At 37.1% G+C, this 17,324-nt stretch overlaps 1 protein-coding gene across 1 annotated transcript in view; it reads left to right on the top strand.

Annotated features, from left to right (window-relative positions):
* The window catches only part of LOC122819491 (E3 ubiquitin-protein ligase UHRF2-like), a 34,901-nt gene that overhangs the window by 9,626 nt on the left and 7,951 nt on the right, over nucleotides 1-17,324 (top strand). The window contains exons 2-7 of the mRNA XM_044096254.1: nucleotides 966-1,340; nucleotides 2,519-2,832; nucleotides 13,923-14,141; nucleotides 14,249-14,358; nucleotides 14,891-15,077; nucleotides 16,707-16,830. Coding sequence (XP_043952189.1) covers nucleotides 966-1,340; nucleotides 2,519-2,832; nucleotides 13,923-14,141; nucleotides 14,249-14,358; nucleotides 14,891-15,077; nucleotides 16,707-16,830 — 1,329 coding nt within the window. The remainder of the gene's footprint in view (nucleotides 1-965; nucleotides 1,341-2,518; nucleotides 2,833-13,922; nucleotides 14,142-14,248; nucleotides 14,359-14,890; nucleotides 15,078-16,706; nucleotides 16,831-17,324) is intronic.

The following is a 17,324-nucleotide window of genomic DNA, read 5'->3' as shown; positions in this document are numbered from 1 at the left end:
TAAGGGCCCTATGAGATTGATGTGTTTTTCTAATCTTTGTTTTACAGTTTTATATTTTTACCAAGCTAAGAAAATTCAACAACATAATTCTCTAAGTGTATTGTTAATATAAATAAAAAATCAACAGTGCTACACAATGTAACAAATTCCAGTTATTAGTATTATTTTATACTGTTTTAGAAAAATTCTTGAGGAAGGTTTGGTCTGTTGTGTTACCAGAAGACATTTTTCTACCTCCACTACTTTTGGGAATGGCTTTCCCGCTTGTCATTACCATTATTCTAAATATGCATTTATGTTTAGAATGCTTGAGGTTTTCTTTCATTTTTTCCAAAACAAACATTTTAAGTTGAACTTCTCCCTTCAATTGAATTCTACGTTTTCTTGTAGGATTCCCCTAAAAGCAATGATTACAGAGTAGTCCCCCCAAAAAACTGAAAATGATTAGGTTTACATTCACTGCATAGTCGCCAAAAATAATAATTTAGAATTTTTTTGCTGCGCTGGAATTACAAAATATCTAGATTCACATTTGAACAAAATTCTCCTGAAGATTTGGAGCAGATTGTTCTCCTCTGCTATTTACACCATCACTGTCATCAACAGCCTCTTTCTCTGGCTTTGCTTTTATGTACGCTGCCAGGTGCTTTTAATGTTTGGTTTCATAAATAGCCTTGTGGTTAGTCTGAGGGTAATTGTCAGCACATGAGGGTTAATTTGTTACAGCAAAGGGTTTATTGGGATTTGAACCCATTAGATTAAGGATGTTTGACACATGTAAAAGAAATGTCATGCATAAATTTGCAGCATTTCACCATAAATATTACAAGGACACCACCTTTTTTTTTTTTTTTTTTTTAGCTCTAATAGCTAATAGTTATTTAGTAAAAACAGCATTTACATTGTTGTATCATATTGGTGTCTTTTCATAAATTACTATGACTTTTTCTTTTGCTCTTGTTTAGATGGAAGATGGTCTGACACTTTTTGACTACAACGTGGGTCTCAATGACATCGTCCAGCTGCTGATTCGGTCTCAGACCGACCCCCCGGACAGTCCCGCCACCAAGGACGCCTCAGGTGTTGCCAGTAGCTCAGCTCCTCTGCCTGACTCGAAACCCGAAAACCTCCGAGCTCCGGTCTCCTCCATAGACATGGAGACCTCATCCGACACGGACAATAAGAACGAAAGCGACCGTGCCACTGTAAATGAAACCAAGCCAGAAACCGTCGCTGCTAGTACCAAAAATGGCTTCAGGTCCTCCAGTCCAGCGCAGGACACTCAGCCACCCACATCCAGCCGGAGCACGTTAGTCAACCCAGGGATCGGCTTGTACAAGGTGAGTTAGCTCATGCAAATAATAAAAGTGAAAAGTTTTGGAACCTTGAATTTATTCTGTTAGAATAATGTAGCAATTTCAAAAAGTTAAAAACAAACGGTACATTTTTGAAGTTACTGTTTTTGGTCTCTTGGCGCTAAATTATTTATTTATAGTGGCAGAATATCCCTTTATGGGCCTCCATTATGTTCTACTAAAATACATTTGCTGATCGAGTCTTTCATTGCCTTACATTGGTTGCATCTTAGTGTTAACGTTGGACTGAAGGCAGACTGAGATGTTGACGTTCTCATCCAGCCTAGTAAAGGGACTGTAGGCTCATCCATGTGCTGAATCTGAAGCTCAGTTGGAAACAGCTTCATCCATAGACGTCAATTTCTCACACTTCAGAAAAAAAGAGAACTTCACAGATAGTGGGGATTTTCAGTTCATGAAATTTATGCAAGCTTGAATAATAAAAAGGAAAATTTTAAATCAAAAAATATTGTGTTGTATTGTTTGATATCTGAAGCCAGTTGACTGTAACATACATGACAAATGTTATCCCAAGACTCCTAGTTATTATAATGTTGGGGATTAAAGTATCAAAACTATTAGAGAAGATGTAACTTTAAACAATAATACTATCCTTTAAAATGTGCAGCTGTAAATGGTTATATCTGCCAATATGAATCTAAACAATATTTTAGCTATGATTTTGAACTTTCTATCTGTTGTTGAAGATGCTGGATTTGGAAATACTGGCAGCCTTTCTCTCTCTTTTAATTTCCAAGTTAAAGTTTGGATAAACATTCTTTTGGAAATATACAGAGAGACTGTTGTTTTCAATTTCTAATGCTAATGCATAAGAAATGTAAGTCTGTTTAAAATGTCAGCTTGTCTTTGCTTCAAATGAAAGTGAAACCTTGTTATAGAACAACTACTACTCTGTCACACACAGTGTGACTTTGCCTCTACTTCTAATATTTCTGAGGAAATTTGAGGTGTTAAAACTAAGAAAAAGGGAAACATAGTGTTATGACTGATTTTATATTTGTCTCAAAAATATGGTTTTGGTTATACACTATTAACTGTTTTTATTGAGTGCCCAAAGTAGGTTAATATTTGTAAAATTTAACAGAGCATGCATGGAATATCAGTCAAGACCAGTCATTTTTGCGTTTTTTTTCCTCTTTTAGATTAACGAGCTGGTGGACTGCAGGGATGTAAGCATCGGCGCCTGGTTTGAGGCCTGCATTGAAAATGTGACATTTTCACCCAAAGGACAGATAACACCCACTAAAGGAAAGGTGGGCCGGCCCCCAAAAAGGACAAACGGGAAGCTGGAGGCTGAGCAGGCACAGGCCCATGGACAAGGTCAAACCACGGACAATAACAGGAATAACCCTGTGTTAAACTCTGAAAGTAACGGAGCCTCCACCTCTCAGAAAGACTCTACCACAGAAACCAAGGAGAAAGAAGAGGACATAGCTTACCACATTAAATATGAAGAGTAAGTAATCGCTTAATATGCTGCCATTCTGCTCTGTAGAAGTAATAGCTGGTTGGCTGATTTCTAGCAAATATACATTTTGGACGAAAAACATTGATTTTGTAATGTTAGAAACGTTTTGTTAAAGCTGTTCTTATGTATAATTTTACAGAGTCAGTAATATCAAGTGCTTATACTTTTGTTTGATGTCGTATTGCCGCTTGTACATTGCCAGCTGCGGTGTTAAAAGGTTTGCTGAATTAATTACAGTAATGATTTGCAGTCCTTTAGGTAACACGCCATCACTGTCTATTTTTTGCTTGAAATAATTCCAGACACATTGTTCCTATTTACAGCCAGGGCAAAGTTTAGGATACTTTGCTTAACTAAACGACCAGCAGTGCACAGCCAGCGTGTTGTGGGAGGGAAGCGCTCTGTGTCTTCATACAGTTAGAGGAAACTCCTGTTACTGCTGCACTTTCCCGGTCATCTTTAAAAAGGACAGAGAGGAAGTTTGTGATGGAAACGTTTTGCGGTTTTCAAAATGTGGCTTGTTCTTAAGCAGAGATTGTTAGTCAGAAGTAGCAAACACAAAGGAAAGACTTAAGGAATATTCAAATTAGCATTAGTCATATATTTGGATGGGATTGTACAAATTTATTAGTTTGGGTACATTTGGGTACCTAATTGCCAGTAGCTGTGTAGTCCTATTAACTGACAGCAGCACTAATTTTATTAGATTTTTTATTTTTTTATTTGTCCAGGTAACTCTAATGGTGTCACATGATGGCAATGGATGTTTGTTCAATGTGTCCCAGGATAAATTGTGTTCAGATTTCAAAACTGAAAGTAGTTTAGGATATACCTAAATGCATCTTTAGTGTGTTGATTCCTATGTTTATCATTTTTCAAACACAATGTCAGGGACGACAACAAAGTCCTTCTTTTAAGGACTTTGTTGTCCTTAAAAGAATTGGAGTCAATTTGGTTGGATTATTAGGGTAATTTCCCATTTGAAAGACCCTTTTGTAAATTTCTTGTTGATGTCTTGATATGAGACAGTACATGTTTCCAAATACTAAGAGTTTTGTTCCTGAATGCAGTTGCCTCGTGTAATCTGGCATTTTTATTTTTTTATTTTTTTTTTATTATTAATTTTGGAGTAATGGCTTCTTCTCCTCTAAATGGCTGTTCAGACCAGAACAGGACTTGCTCCCTTTTACAAGCTTCATGTTCACATGACCTTTTGGTATTATTGTGGCTTTTACTTGTGCATTTCTCTCTGGAAGATTTTCAAGAAATTGCACCAAATCCAAAATTACTTTCTTGTTATTTCTAGAAATTAGCAAATAGAAACAATTTTGGTAATCTTAGCTGATTTAAAAACAGGAAAAGTTGAATCTGATTTAAATTAAGACGGTTAAAAACAGTTGTGTGTCTTTTTATACAGTGCATGAAAGCATCTGGTTTCTACATTGTGTAAATCGCTTTGGCCTTTGTGGAAGATAGAATTGGTAACGACGGCTCTATTGGAATTGCAGGCAGATGTTATTTTTCCTGCCGGCCTGAAGGATGGAGAACATGGGCTTGTGTTGTTGATGCTGCAATAATTTGAACTCTCTCGCATTCCCCTTTTCCAGCGACTTCATTCAGAAGCCGATGTTTCCATGGAAACCCCTAGTTCTCAGGAGCCTTACTTCTTCGCTTGCCTCCTTCAGCTTTGTCTGTAATTGTTGTGAACATGAGACCAGTGAGACGTTGCCTCCTCGCTCTCTCCGACTGTCTGGGGCGCGAATGCGTTTCTGCCAGAGGTTGTTATTCCATAGTAATTATATCATGGGTTCTTTTGCCCACCACTTGTTGTAGATTATTTTTTTAAATGTAGACTTAATTTTCCATTGAGTTTGTTGTGTTATTAGCATTTGGACAGAAGTGGTCCTTCGGAAACGATCCTCAAATCCAAGCCATTTTGAATTCCGAGCTTTATTATCGGAATATATTCATTGCTTTTGCAATGAATATAACAAGCTCTTGCTCAAAATTTGATATTTTTTATAATAGGTCAATAGGGACAAGTTTATCAGAAAAAGCTAGCAGCTTTCTACGCTTTTTCTTTCTCAGGGTGTGTTCTTCTCTCTCTTTTTTTTTTTTTTACGGGTTTTTTTCCATCACTTCGATTGCTTGAGAGAAGAAAAAAATGGAGGGTGGGTAAAACTGCACCATCTTCTCACACCATAGCACTTTTTGCATGACTCTAACACCTGCCTGCATTGTCTGAGAGCAACAAACCAAAGCTTCTCGATGAACCCCCATTTTTTGGCATCATTTCCACACAATATAACGAGCCACAAATTCATGTTGTGAGGATCTGTTTTCTGCTGTGCCTAAGAACTGATGATCCGTGTGTTTTGTGTGCACGCAGCCTTTAAATGTTTTGGCACGGTTAGATTTTTTTTGTCTGAACTAGACTCCTTGTAAAGAAAGTAATGGAAACAAATGTGAAAAATGATAATTTATTTTGGCTATGTTGCGCAATTCCTCTCAAACTTTTCCAAATATTTAGGACTTTGAAACCACACCCCTCTGTATAGAAACTAGCACATAATTGTGAAATTAAAGAAGATGATAGATGTTTTTCAGAGTTCTTTTTCAGGAGAAAAAAAAAAGAAAATCCAGTGTGCTTTTATATTTTGCCCTGTTGATTAAATATTTATAGAAAACTATTTACTACAGTCACAGCAACAGGTTCTCTGGAGGTTGTTAGCCTCCTTTGCATGACTGGAAACGAACATTTTGTTCATTAGTCTTTGTATAAATAGTTAAAACCCAGACTGGAGCATCAGTGAAAAGCAGTGCAAGAGTATGCTTTGATCTTCACCATCCTGTTGCATCATTTTGAGCTTACAGCTCTGGGAGAGAGAAGACATTTCTCTGTTTTTACTTATAGCTTTACGTTGTGCTCCCTGCAGGGCTTGTTGCAAACTGCAAACGAGATTTCCTCTTTTGGCTTTCTGTTAAATATTCATTTTGCAGAGTTTGCATGAAGCCCAGATTTATTGAGTGCAGAAGTTAAAGTCGTCTGACGGATGGATTCACCTGTCTGTGTTGTGGATTTCTGCTGCTGCTCTTGGCCTCTTGAGCCTCTTGGCTGGATATTATTTTATGAACTTACTCTGCTTTAAACTTTATCCTCGACCCCTGTAGTTCCTTGTTCCCAGTGTTTGTTCACCCTGTAAATGAATGGTGTTATCCAAACAAAACCTGCCTTGGCCAAATGTTCTTGAACAAATTTTTGAGGCCTTCAGAGAAGAGCTGTATTTATACCAAGACTGATTACACACATGCAGCAACTCTTAACTACTCAGGTGATTATTGGTTGCAGTGTATTTTATTCAGGGTTATCGGAGTAAAAGGGGCTTATTAAAAGCAAATTCATAATAAACAATTCAAGATCTAAGTACCCTGCTGTGAACGATGTTAAAACTCGGCAGTGCTGCTGCTTTTTGTGATAATTCAAATTCCAAGCAGACTGAGAAGAGAGTGAAAACTCGCTGCCCTTTGGACAAAATCGAATGTTTACTTATTTTTGTTTTTTTGTTGGAAATGCACCACATTATATGTAATTGCATTGAACATCCATATGAGTGGAAGTTGCTGAGAGAGCATGAATTAGTTTATACCACCAACATGCTTGCAGACTAAAGTCAGAACTGAAGAATAAAACTCTGATTTTCTTCAGTTTTCCTTTGTGTTTGTCTTCGCAAGAGACATGCCAGATGTCCGTTTGGCTCTTAAATGTCCACACATGAGAATGTTTTGAAATATTAAGCTGATTATAATGCTGAAATTTAGCTCCCCCCTGATACAAAAACCTGAATAGAGGATTTATATTTTAAAGTTTTATTGTTTTGCATGGGGCCAAACTTCTAGTCAAGTGTTACATGCTTACAGTATCAGTGTGTGTTGTATTGCAATTGCAGAGAACCACCTGTGTGCAATATTTATTCATCAGCTAAATTTTAAGTTTCATCCACTGGCTCCATATTTTGCAGGTCAGATGGACTTTCATTGCCCAAACCTGACATAGATTTTAATGACTGAGATCTTACAACTCAAAGAAAGTTCAACACATTGTTATGAATTAAAAAAAGAAAAGAAAGACAAGAATACAGAAAATGTCGGTTAATGATAGCTGATATTGTCACTGCAACATTCAGGCACTTTTCAGCAAAAATATCCGGGGGGAAAAAAAATCTTGGATTAATGAGGCAGTTTAGGTGTGTTAAAAGTGTTTGAGGGTAATTTTAAGACCATCACTTTCCTGTTGCAACAAGTCATCTTGGATAACAATCAATCCTAAAGCTGTGCACTTCATGTGAGCGCTTGTAATCTGTTGAGGCTAAATGTGGTTTTAAAGTAAGGATCTGTTGAATGAAGATCCTTATATCACCTTAACTGGTTCCTGATTTCAATCAGCAGGGATCTACAATAACGAGACTGGTGAGTGTGTAGAGGGAACATTTATTTAAGAGTTTCTCTGAGAAAGCAGTTTTTTGTTGTAGCATTAGTACTTTATTATTTTATTTTAACTAAGATTTTTCTTCCTGGCCCTTCTCTTGGATCCCTTTTTGTAGGATTTATTTGTTGCAACATATTCAGCATAAGAATATATGGAAGCAAAAATGTTTCTTTGAAATTCTGAATTTAACATGTTTTTTTGTTTTTTTTAGCATTTTCTTGCAAGAACATTCATTGCCTTCTGCTATGACTGCTTAAAATGTGTGTAATAAATATATTCATCCAATATAATTAGCTTAGTGCATCTGTATTTCTCTGTTTAAGGACCAAGAATGGTTTATTGCGCATTTTAGCCAAATTAAAGTATTGTTGTGGCTGCAACATACCACTTGCATGGAATGCACTTGAGAGCAACAATTGGAGAGCAGCCCTCCACCCTTTAGCCCTGGGCTGCACTCTAGTTCCTGTGAATATCTGCCAAACTGTTTGGCAGGAGCTGCCTTAACCAAAATGTTCCAAAATGATAGTTTTCCTTTCCCCGTGCTATTCTCTGGTCTGAACAGAAGTGCTTTTCCATGGCTTTTGGAATTTATTAGAAAGCTTTTCTAGTGTTCGTCTGAAGCCACCGTGTCTGAGTGTTAGATTACCTTGAACCGTGCGAGAAGCTCCCGGATACATGAGTCAGGACGACCGAGTTGTTGATTTCTTTGTGCAGTCAAACATTTGTACCCATGTGGGTTTTCTATCCTGGAAATTTGTTGAAAATAGATCCTTCAGGGAACCAGTGTTTGCCCTCCAGATAGTATGCTGCCTCTCGTCAGAACCTCTCTATCCTCTTCAGTATCGACACTCTCAAAGTGTGAAGGTCATGTGGGACAGGAGCTGTAGAGGCGAGTTACATAACCTTTAGAAAGTCTACTTTGCTGTATAGTTTTAGCTGGAAATATTTTTTTTCTAAGTGGTAAAACAGAATTTAAATTAGAATTATTACATACATTAAGTTAATATTATTTGCATTCATACAAACTCTAAGAAAGAATAAGTAATTTTATTACAAGATGTAAGATTACCTAAAACATAATAGTTAGACCCATAAAATGTATAAATGTTGATGCATTGTGTGATCATGTAAGCCTATTATCTTTATAGTACTGTTTTTATTTGACTGCCATGCAGTGTTTTGCTATATTTAATCTTTTCTATTGAGGCAACTCTGTGGGGATTTTTCTATTTACAAAATTTATCTTTTAATTTAATGTCCACAAAAAATTACTTTATAGAAATTTAACTCCAAAGGTTTTGCAGAAGGCCTTTATCCTGACACTACACAGCTAAAATAAAGTTCTACTGAAGATGATTGTAAAATCACAAACGGCTATCAAATCTTAGAAACAGCTTATTATTAATGCATGTTTGAGTATCGGACACCAGCTTGTATCTGAAGCATTGATGCTCCTTGGTAGAACAGGTTCAGAAGGGATCAGTGCTGTGCCTTGGAGCATCAGACACTGCTGATGTGAGTCAATGGAAAACAATGTGGATGTACTTTTGACAAATCCCTGATGCTACAGATGTGGGTTGCCTTAAAATGTACTAAACCAAAAATAAGCCTGAATGACATTTTTTAAACAAGCCCAATTGATTTGTGTAAGGTTCTGTTGCTATGTTTTATAGTCTTCGCTCGCTCTGCCGCTGAGAATTAATTTCTGGAGTCCAACTGAAGAACCCACATGTAAATTTAGAGTTTAATTCGGTGGGAACCTTAATCAGTCAGAGGTAAACCTTCCTGGTTTTGTGTTCAGATATAGTCTGTTTTATTGCAGTGGTTTGGTAACATACCAAGTTGACTCATCTGGAGTCCATTCATCTTTTCATTTTCTCTCTCTCTTTCCAAAACTCTCCTTGGGAAATATGTCCAGTAAAAGAAAACTTTGCATTTAAATTTGATAAAGTTTGAATCAGCTAATAACACTGAATGTTCGTTCTCAATTTCCCTCAGAATGTCTCCTTACGACATTGCTAAATTTCATGCTTTTATTTTATGCTATGTTGTGTTTTTGCCTGTAAAACCCTTAAAATAGATCAGAATATTTTTTAGTTTGGTGGTCACTGATTCTTTTGATTCAACTCCACTCAATTTAATTTCCCCTTTGGGACCAATAAAGTATTTTCAAATTTGAATGAAACTCAATGATTAAGAAAAAAAGAGCTTTCAGTTTTGATTAATAGTTTTGGCTATGAATTAATTTAGTGTCTCATTCCTGGGTGAGAGCTTGTGTGGCATTAAGCTCAGGCTCATGCTGAGTACAATTGTGCTTCAAAGTGGATGTCTGTGTTTTATTTTTGGGTTGGTTTTTTTGCCCGTTTAATTTTTTCATGTGTCTGTGTGTGATTGTGTGTCTGCTTTCAACCCAACCCCCTTTTCTAAAACCCATGTTAATCCTTTAGCCCTAAAAACGCAAATCCGTTCCCCGGTCTCCACTTTCTGGGAGTATGCTCTTTCTGAAACTCTTCTTCAGTGTCCGCTGGTAATCATTAGTCAGTTTAAAGCTGCTTGAAAAAAAAGTCTCTTCAGCGAGAGGGGCATATCTTATGACCACAATGTCATTATATTCTGGAAAGTAATTATTTTACCAGAGTTGAATGGGTTGATTCGGTATCACTGCAGACTGTAGAAAACAATATTTAGAGACAGACTATATTTGTCTATATATGCAGACTTCTTGCGTCTTTTAATTTAGTGCAGAAACTTTCATCGTCAACATATTGTTTATGTTGGCAATGAAGCAATCTTTCAGTTTGTGGCTAACTTGAACCCCATTCTTTAATTTTATTGATTTAACACCCTTCGCTGTCAGCACCTCCTGTTAAATATGCGAAGGAAGATACTTCTTTGTACTCTTTTTTTTAAAGTTGATTGTTTTAATCTGCAAATTTTTACTTCCTGTTTATCAAAAAAGATAGGGGTGTCCGTCAAAATGGGAAACACATGAGAACATTCCACTAAAGCAAGGCTCATCTGTGTTGGTATTTGCGACACATGTTTACGGCAGAGGACAAACCCATAAAGGAGATTGATAGTTCAGAGTAATTAAGTTCAGGAAGCCATAATGGAAACATGACTGTGAAATTAGTTTTTCTTCAACACTGCTTATGAGTCTGATGTGAACCCAAAATGAACATTTGGATGCTTCTTACTAAGTATGGTGGACGATCTGTAATGTTGTGTGCCTTCTTCATTTCTGAAAAGCCCGGGAACCTTTAATGGCATATTTCTTAATTCTTTTTTTAAAGTTTTTATAGGCTTTATTGACCTTTATTTGAGTGAACAAATAGGAAAGTGGGCAACTCGAACATGTGACAGCCATGTCGAGGACTGGCTGCTCCATACATACATACATTTTTTGAAACGCCACAGTATTTCAAATAAAAATCAGGAGGCTTCTCCCAGAATACGAAATATGTTGCATTCTTGGGTCTTTCAGTTTGATAATACTGAAAGACCCAGTATTATCCAATACTGGATAATATTATCCAATACTGGATAATATTGGATAATAATTTCTGCTCACTTTAACCCAGAAATTATTAACCAGACACTAAATAAAACTTCCTCCATGACCATGTCGCACCTACAATGCAGCATAAGACAGGACCCATGTTTCTGAATGATGGGGAGAGGTTGTTCACAGTGGAGCGGTCAGATCCCTCTCTGCATGCCCCAACTGTATAATGGTGTAAGAGGCGATTAAGTGCAGTTCTGTTGGCAAAGACAGGGTTGCACAAAGAATTAACAACAGGGGTGGCAGGGTGTTAGTTGGTAACACTAAGAAGCCAAGCTGACTCTGCTGAAAGTAATAAGCTCCACAGCAGCCTTCCCCCACCACCAAGTCTGTAAAGTTTACGTGAACTCATAATGCACAACATAACGGCGCTCTCTACCCAGCTAAGTGTGATCAAAATGTTTCAGAACCGCCATCTGACAGAAGCAGTGAATCTGCGTGGGTGTTTTACTCGGTCCTTCCACAACTGTGTGTTTGATTATGTTGGCTGTTGATGGTCTTTAGCCACATCACCTTTACTGCTGTCTGAAATATTTCCCAGAAACGGAGTTCAAGTTGTATAGTCGGTGACTCAAGCTCAGTCATATCCTGCTGGCAGGAACAAAGCACAATATAGCTGTACAACTGTTGTGAAATCCTTTGGATTTTTTTTTCTCCTGCTGCTACAGTATGTGATTTTAAAAAGCTAACAACAATTCAGCTATGTTTCCTTAAGTGGCGTTAGCTCTGTCACCTAAAATGACCTGAATGTGTAAAATCTATTATTTAAAAAGAGAAGATAATTTGTATAAAGTAAAAGACCATGATGTCTGCTGGGTCTTTAAAAGTCATAAAAAGTCTTAAATGTAATAAATTACTTTTTTTTTTAAAGATTAACTTTTCAGAAGAGGTGCACTGCAGTGATGTGAAAATACGTCATCTTAGCAATTTCTCCAGTTTTTGCTTTTGTCGTCATAAATCTATTTTTACTACCATACAGATAATCTGACTTTTTCAAACTGCAGTTTTTCAATCATGATTTAATTTACTAAGTGGATGCAAAAATTAATTGCCCCTCAAAGAATACATTTTTGACGTTGCGTGTTTGACTGATAATGATCTTTTGTTAAAATCCTGGCTTAGTTTAGCACCAGATGTAACAGGAGGCACATTTCTGAGGTTCCTCACTGCTTCATATTTTATCTATTGGTAGATAATGGCTCTCATTGTGGTCAGAGACTTTTTCTCATGAATTCCTTTAGATTGTGGCTTGATTTGTTGCTATTTGAAAGGGCTGTACAATATCCTCTTGTATTTATTTATTTTTTTTACCTTAGTTTAAATATGAACGAATTTAATCACTGTGGGACAATAAAGGATATTTACTTTCTATTCTTTTCTCTCTCCCTGATACATTTCTCTTTTTAGCATTATGCCCTTACCTGACCATTCTACATTAACTTTAAAATCTCATAATAATTGTTTCTGCAGCTCTAGCTTTATTTATTTTTATTATTTTTTGCCTACTTTTTGTTGCCAGGCAGATTCTGTGTACATGATTTTTATATTGTGCAGCTCAGACAATAATCAGGCCTGTGTGGCTACTGATATTAAACCAAAACATATGTAGTGCATTATTATTCGAAAACTACTTTTTATGTTTACTTGGCCTACATTTGTCTAATATTAAAATGTTCTTAATATGAAACATAAAAACTGAGATTTACATTTCAGCTGGTAAGGTTTTAGGTATTTAAAAAAAAATTATTTAAATTCTAATGATCTTTAAATGTCTCACAAAGTTATATATTGAACTCATTGAAATTTGCAGAGACGCTACCAGACACAACATGCATTTTTTGATAGTACAGTACAGACCAAACGTTTGGACACACAGTTGTGTCTAAACTTTTGGTCTGCACTGTAACTGAAGCGTTTTTTGACAACATTTAGGGTTATTCAAGTCACTAGGGTGCCATGTGTTTGCGTTGATGGTATTATATAATCGTATGTGTCTTCCTTTTCAAATCCACACCTACTAGAGACAGCTTTCTTTCTTAAGACCTTTTATGCGACTCTGCAGACTAGCGTGGGCTTGCATGGTCCTCCAGAGGACGGTTCATATCTCTTATCTGTCGTTAACTTCATGCTTTACACTGTTAAACAGACGCTGTTCACGTCCGTTTGTTTCTGCCTTGTGCTGTGCTTTGTTGCCCTGAGCCATTAAGACATGAAGTGCTCTGTGTTTACTGTCTTTTCTCTCTGGCTGTTGCTAGTAGTTACTGCTGCAACTACTTTTAGGCAGGGTCAGGGATAGGGCTATTGCAAAATACACATTGTTATATTTCATAGAGGCCGTTTTAGATTAATTTGCTTAAAATATTGACTTTAAATGTCATGTATTGAATTCTATAAGAAATGATGTCAATGGTCACCAGGGTTGGACTTACAAGGGTGTGGACACCTGGACTAGAGCCATTTTTGGTTCCCTATCCCTAAAATATAATTTTTTTATTAATACAAATTATAGTACAGAACAGACCAAAAGTTTGGACACACCTTCTCATTGAATTCAATTAGAAAGTGTGTCCAAACTTTTGGTCTGTACTGTACATTAATAGGTATTCAACAAGTATATGAACTGATATATGGTAGGTTTAATATTTCCCTGAGCCCAAGGGTTCCCAAACCTCTCAGCCTTTGACCCCCAAAGTAATAGTGCCAAAGCCTAGCGGCCCCACAAATATACATATTATTTCCCTCTCTTTAGTTAAAAATTATTGTATAGAGTGAAATGCATATACGAGTGACCTCGGTATATACAGGTATATGCACCTGTATATACCATACAGGTGCATGGCCCCCCATGCACCTGTATGGTCACGCCACTATGATTCTGAAAATGATTTTATGACTCCCACTTTGGGAACCCCTTGTCAATAACTCCATGTCATTCCCAAAGAAAATGACTATAGCAGCTTCATTTTCAAATACTTGTTGATATTCATGAAAAATTCCAAAATATGAAACTGTACCTCCACTGTTTCGCAGCTATCCAGAGAACGGTGTCGTAGAGATGCGCTCCGTGGACGTAAGGCCCCGTGCCAGGACCCTGCTGCGGTGGGACCAGTTGCAGGTGGGGCTGCAGGTGATGGTCAACTACAACATGGAGACCCCAGATGAAAGAGGCTTCTGGTACGATGCAGAGATAGTGGCCATAAATCAAACCTCTCGCACCAATAAGGAGCTCCGAGTTAATATTCTCCTGGGGTGAGCGTCTCGCATCATGAGATTGATTGCTTTGATTTTAGCTGGATTGCGTTTTGCTCTGCTATGTTTCCATTTATCCACCTGGGCTGTTGTGTCTTCCCCTACAGCGGTCCTGAAGATGTGATCGGAGATTGTAAAGTTCAGTTTTTAGATGAAATCTACCAGGTGGAGAAACCGGGAGCTCGTCCCCTCTCAAGTGCAGACGGACAGTTTAAACGTATGAACTAGTCTTTCAATAGCATTCATGCTCTTCAAACTTTTCCGCTGTTCTGTCAGGTATAACCACAAACTTGAAGGTATCTTGTTGGGATTGGTGGTGTGTAATTGTGAAGTGGATGTACCAAGTTATATATTTGTCAAGGTTACCTATAAGAAAAAACTTTAAGTGTTGCATGCTTTTTTATTCAACCCCCATTAGTTAATACTTAACTGACATTTATACCAATTCTGTTTTTTGCAAAATAGCTCCGGATGCGTCAAATTCATTTTGAGTTATTTTTGTGAGCGTCTGAGTAAAGGGGCGTAGATGCATTTGATATTTTCAGAACTACATGTGTAAAAAAAGAAAACCACGTATTTTACTTCCACTTCGCAATTATGTGTTGTGTCAAATACATTGAGGCTTGTGGTTGTAATGCGACTCAATATATAAAAGTTCGACTCTTGAGTAATACGTTAGCAAGCGCCGTGTTTATCACTGGTGCTAAATATGAGAAAATGGGTGATTTTCATTTTGTTTGTGGCTCAAGGGAAGAGCGGACCCGAGTGCAAGCACTGCAAGGCCGACCCCGACGCAGAGTGTCGCTTCTGCTCCTGCTGCGTGTGCGGCGGGAAGCAGGACGCTCACATGCAGCTGCTGTGTGACGAGTGCAACATGGCGTTCCACATCTACTGCCTCAACCCTCCGCTGGCCACCATCCCAGATGACGAGGACTGGTGAGAGAGCGACGGAGAGCAGCTCGACATTCAGCTACAAGTTTTCGCCACTTCAGTCATTCCACTGATTAAATGGAGTTTATGGGCTGAATTGTATTAACACAGTAATTCAAAGGTGGTTGATGGTAAAATCAATTTTAAATAATTGGGTAATGCGCCTGCAGGTCGCTGTTAATTTCATACATTGAATTTCTGCTAAATATAATTGAGAGTACAACAGGATGTCTGTTTTGGCATTTGTTGTAAGTAAAAAAAAGCATAAATAGAAATAATTATGGAAATACCACTTTAGCTCCAGATTCTTTCTGTTTTTCTGGCTTTGGTACATGGCTTTAATAGAGAAAAATAAAAAGAGAGAATCAAAATAGAAATCAAAACAATTAAACATGCTTAAAAAATATATATATATATTTTTATAGAGTTTGACCAAAACAGGATTTGCAGTTAATAGATAAAAGATGAAGGAATTTTAGCTGCTCTGTCATTTGTTACTTAAGATGAGTTTGGAGAAATTCCTAAGATTCCAGTTTTATCACCCCAGTATGTTTCCTACGTCTGTTCATTTTTAAGCTTTATACTTATTTAATTTTCTTTTACATGAGGCAGTGACCTCGTCGATGCATATACACAACGATTGATGTATCTCTGCATATTTATTGGTACCTTTATTAGCTGTTCATATGTTTTCCTTATTTTTTTTTTCTCTTCATTTTGAACTTGCTAATTTTAAATTTTTTTTTACATAGGTTTGCATTAACCGTCCTATAAACAAGTCCACCTTTTTTACATCTCACATAGATAAATTCCTGAATTTCTGTGTCTGTCCTAGAACAGACACGGATAATGCTCCCGCCACAAACATTATCCCTCATGCAATCTATGCAAAATTATTAAATAAATAGTTTTTATTAAGGCTTTGCAGCTGCCCTTTGAACAGTGAGTTTTGAATGGAGATATATTTTTAACCTCTGTTACTATCTTCACCTCACGAGTTAAACTTAAGTCGTCACACAATCTTGTTTGTCACACATCCTGTTGTTTTGAACTAATAATAAGCAGTCTGAATGTAAATCTAAGCAGTTTAGGGGAAGTAGCTATTTATCATTTAATATAGATATCATCAACACACACAACTTTAACTGATTGTTTTCTTATCTTTCCTCTTCTGCAGAGTGTGTAAAAGTAATCGAACGCTGATTTTTATTCCCCAGCAAAAAAGGAAGTGGTGGACTAATTTGGATTTCTTACACACTCTGAGGAAAAAACATATTTGAAGTGTGAATAACAGCAATGCTTTAGTGACATTTATTTTAAAAGAATTGTTTCAGTTTACAATAACTGTGACACAGATGATTTTCTTAGATATTTGTTCCTTAATATGAGATTTTTTCCCTGCTGAATACTTTTTTTTTACCGCAAGATTTCTGTGACTTAATGTTTAATGGCAATAGCCATTAGACATTAATTTCAAGAGTTTATATGCATCTTTATTAGAGAAAAGGACGCCACACAGTATATAGAATTTATTGCTAAGGGGTTAAGAAGCTACTCTATTGACCTTTTGAACTCTTTACATACCTGTGAAGCATTGAAGACGGAGCAGGAAGTGATTTTCTTTTATTCTGCCAGGTACTGCCCAACCTGTAAAAATGACACCAGCGAAGTTGTTAAGGCAGGAGAAAAACTCAAAGCCAGCAAGAAGAAAGCCAAAATGCCTTCAGCTACCACTGAGAGTCAAAGGGACTGGGGAAAGGTAAGACCTTATGGCACCAAGAGGGGAGCAAGATACTGGTGGACTGATAGCTGCTCTGTTAGCCTCAGGAAAGGTCTGAAGATTCGCCTCACTATCAGCTATAGCGTGGAGTTTTTTTTTCTAGTAAAAGCAGACTCAGACCACCAGACACATTTTGTAGGATTCCAGAAAACCTGGACAAGTATGAAATTTGCTTTCAATTATGGGGGGAAAACTGAGTACAGAAGTTTGGGTGTGAACGCAGATCTGGTTCAGATGCCAAAATGTACATTTATCAAATAATGGATTACCCTTAATTGAGGAAGTAGAAAAATAAATGTTGAATTGTCATTTTATCAAATTTTTCAACATCCAAAATATGAAACTCCACAAAATAGTCATTCTGTGCTCACATAAATTCTACAAAAACAGAGCTGGAAATTTTCCCCAACGCTCCTCTCCATGGTGTAATGTGAACAATGCCATTAGGCACAACTTAGCCATTTTCCTGGAAC

This window comes from Gambusia affinis, linkage group LG17 (genome assembly GCF_019740435.1).
Source record: "Gambusia affinis linkage group LG17, SWU_Gaff_1.0, whole genome shotgun sequence".
Taxonomy (NCBI): domain Eukaryota; kingdom Metazoa; phylum Chordata; class Actinopteri; order Cyprinodontiformes; family Poeciliidae; genus Gambusia; species Gambusia affinis.
Note: the sequence above shows the minus strand (reverse complement) of the source record. Positions and strands in the feature narration are given on the sequence as shown.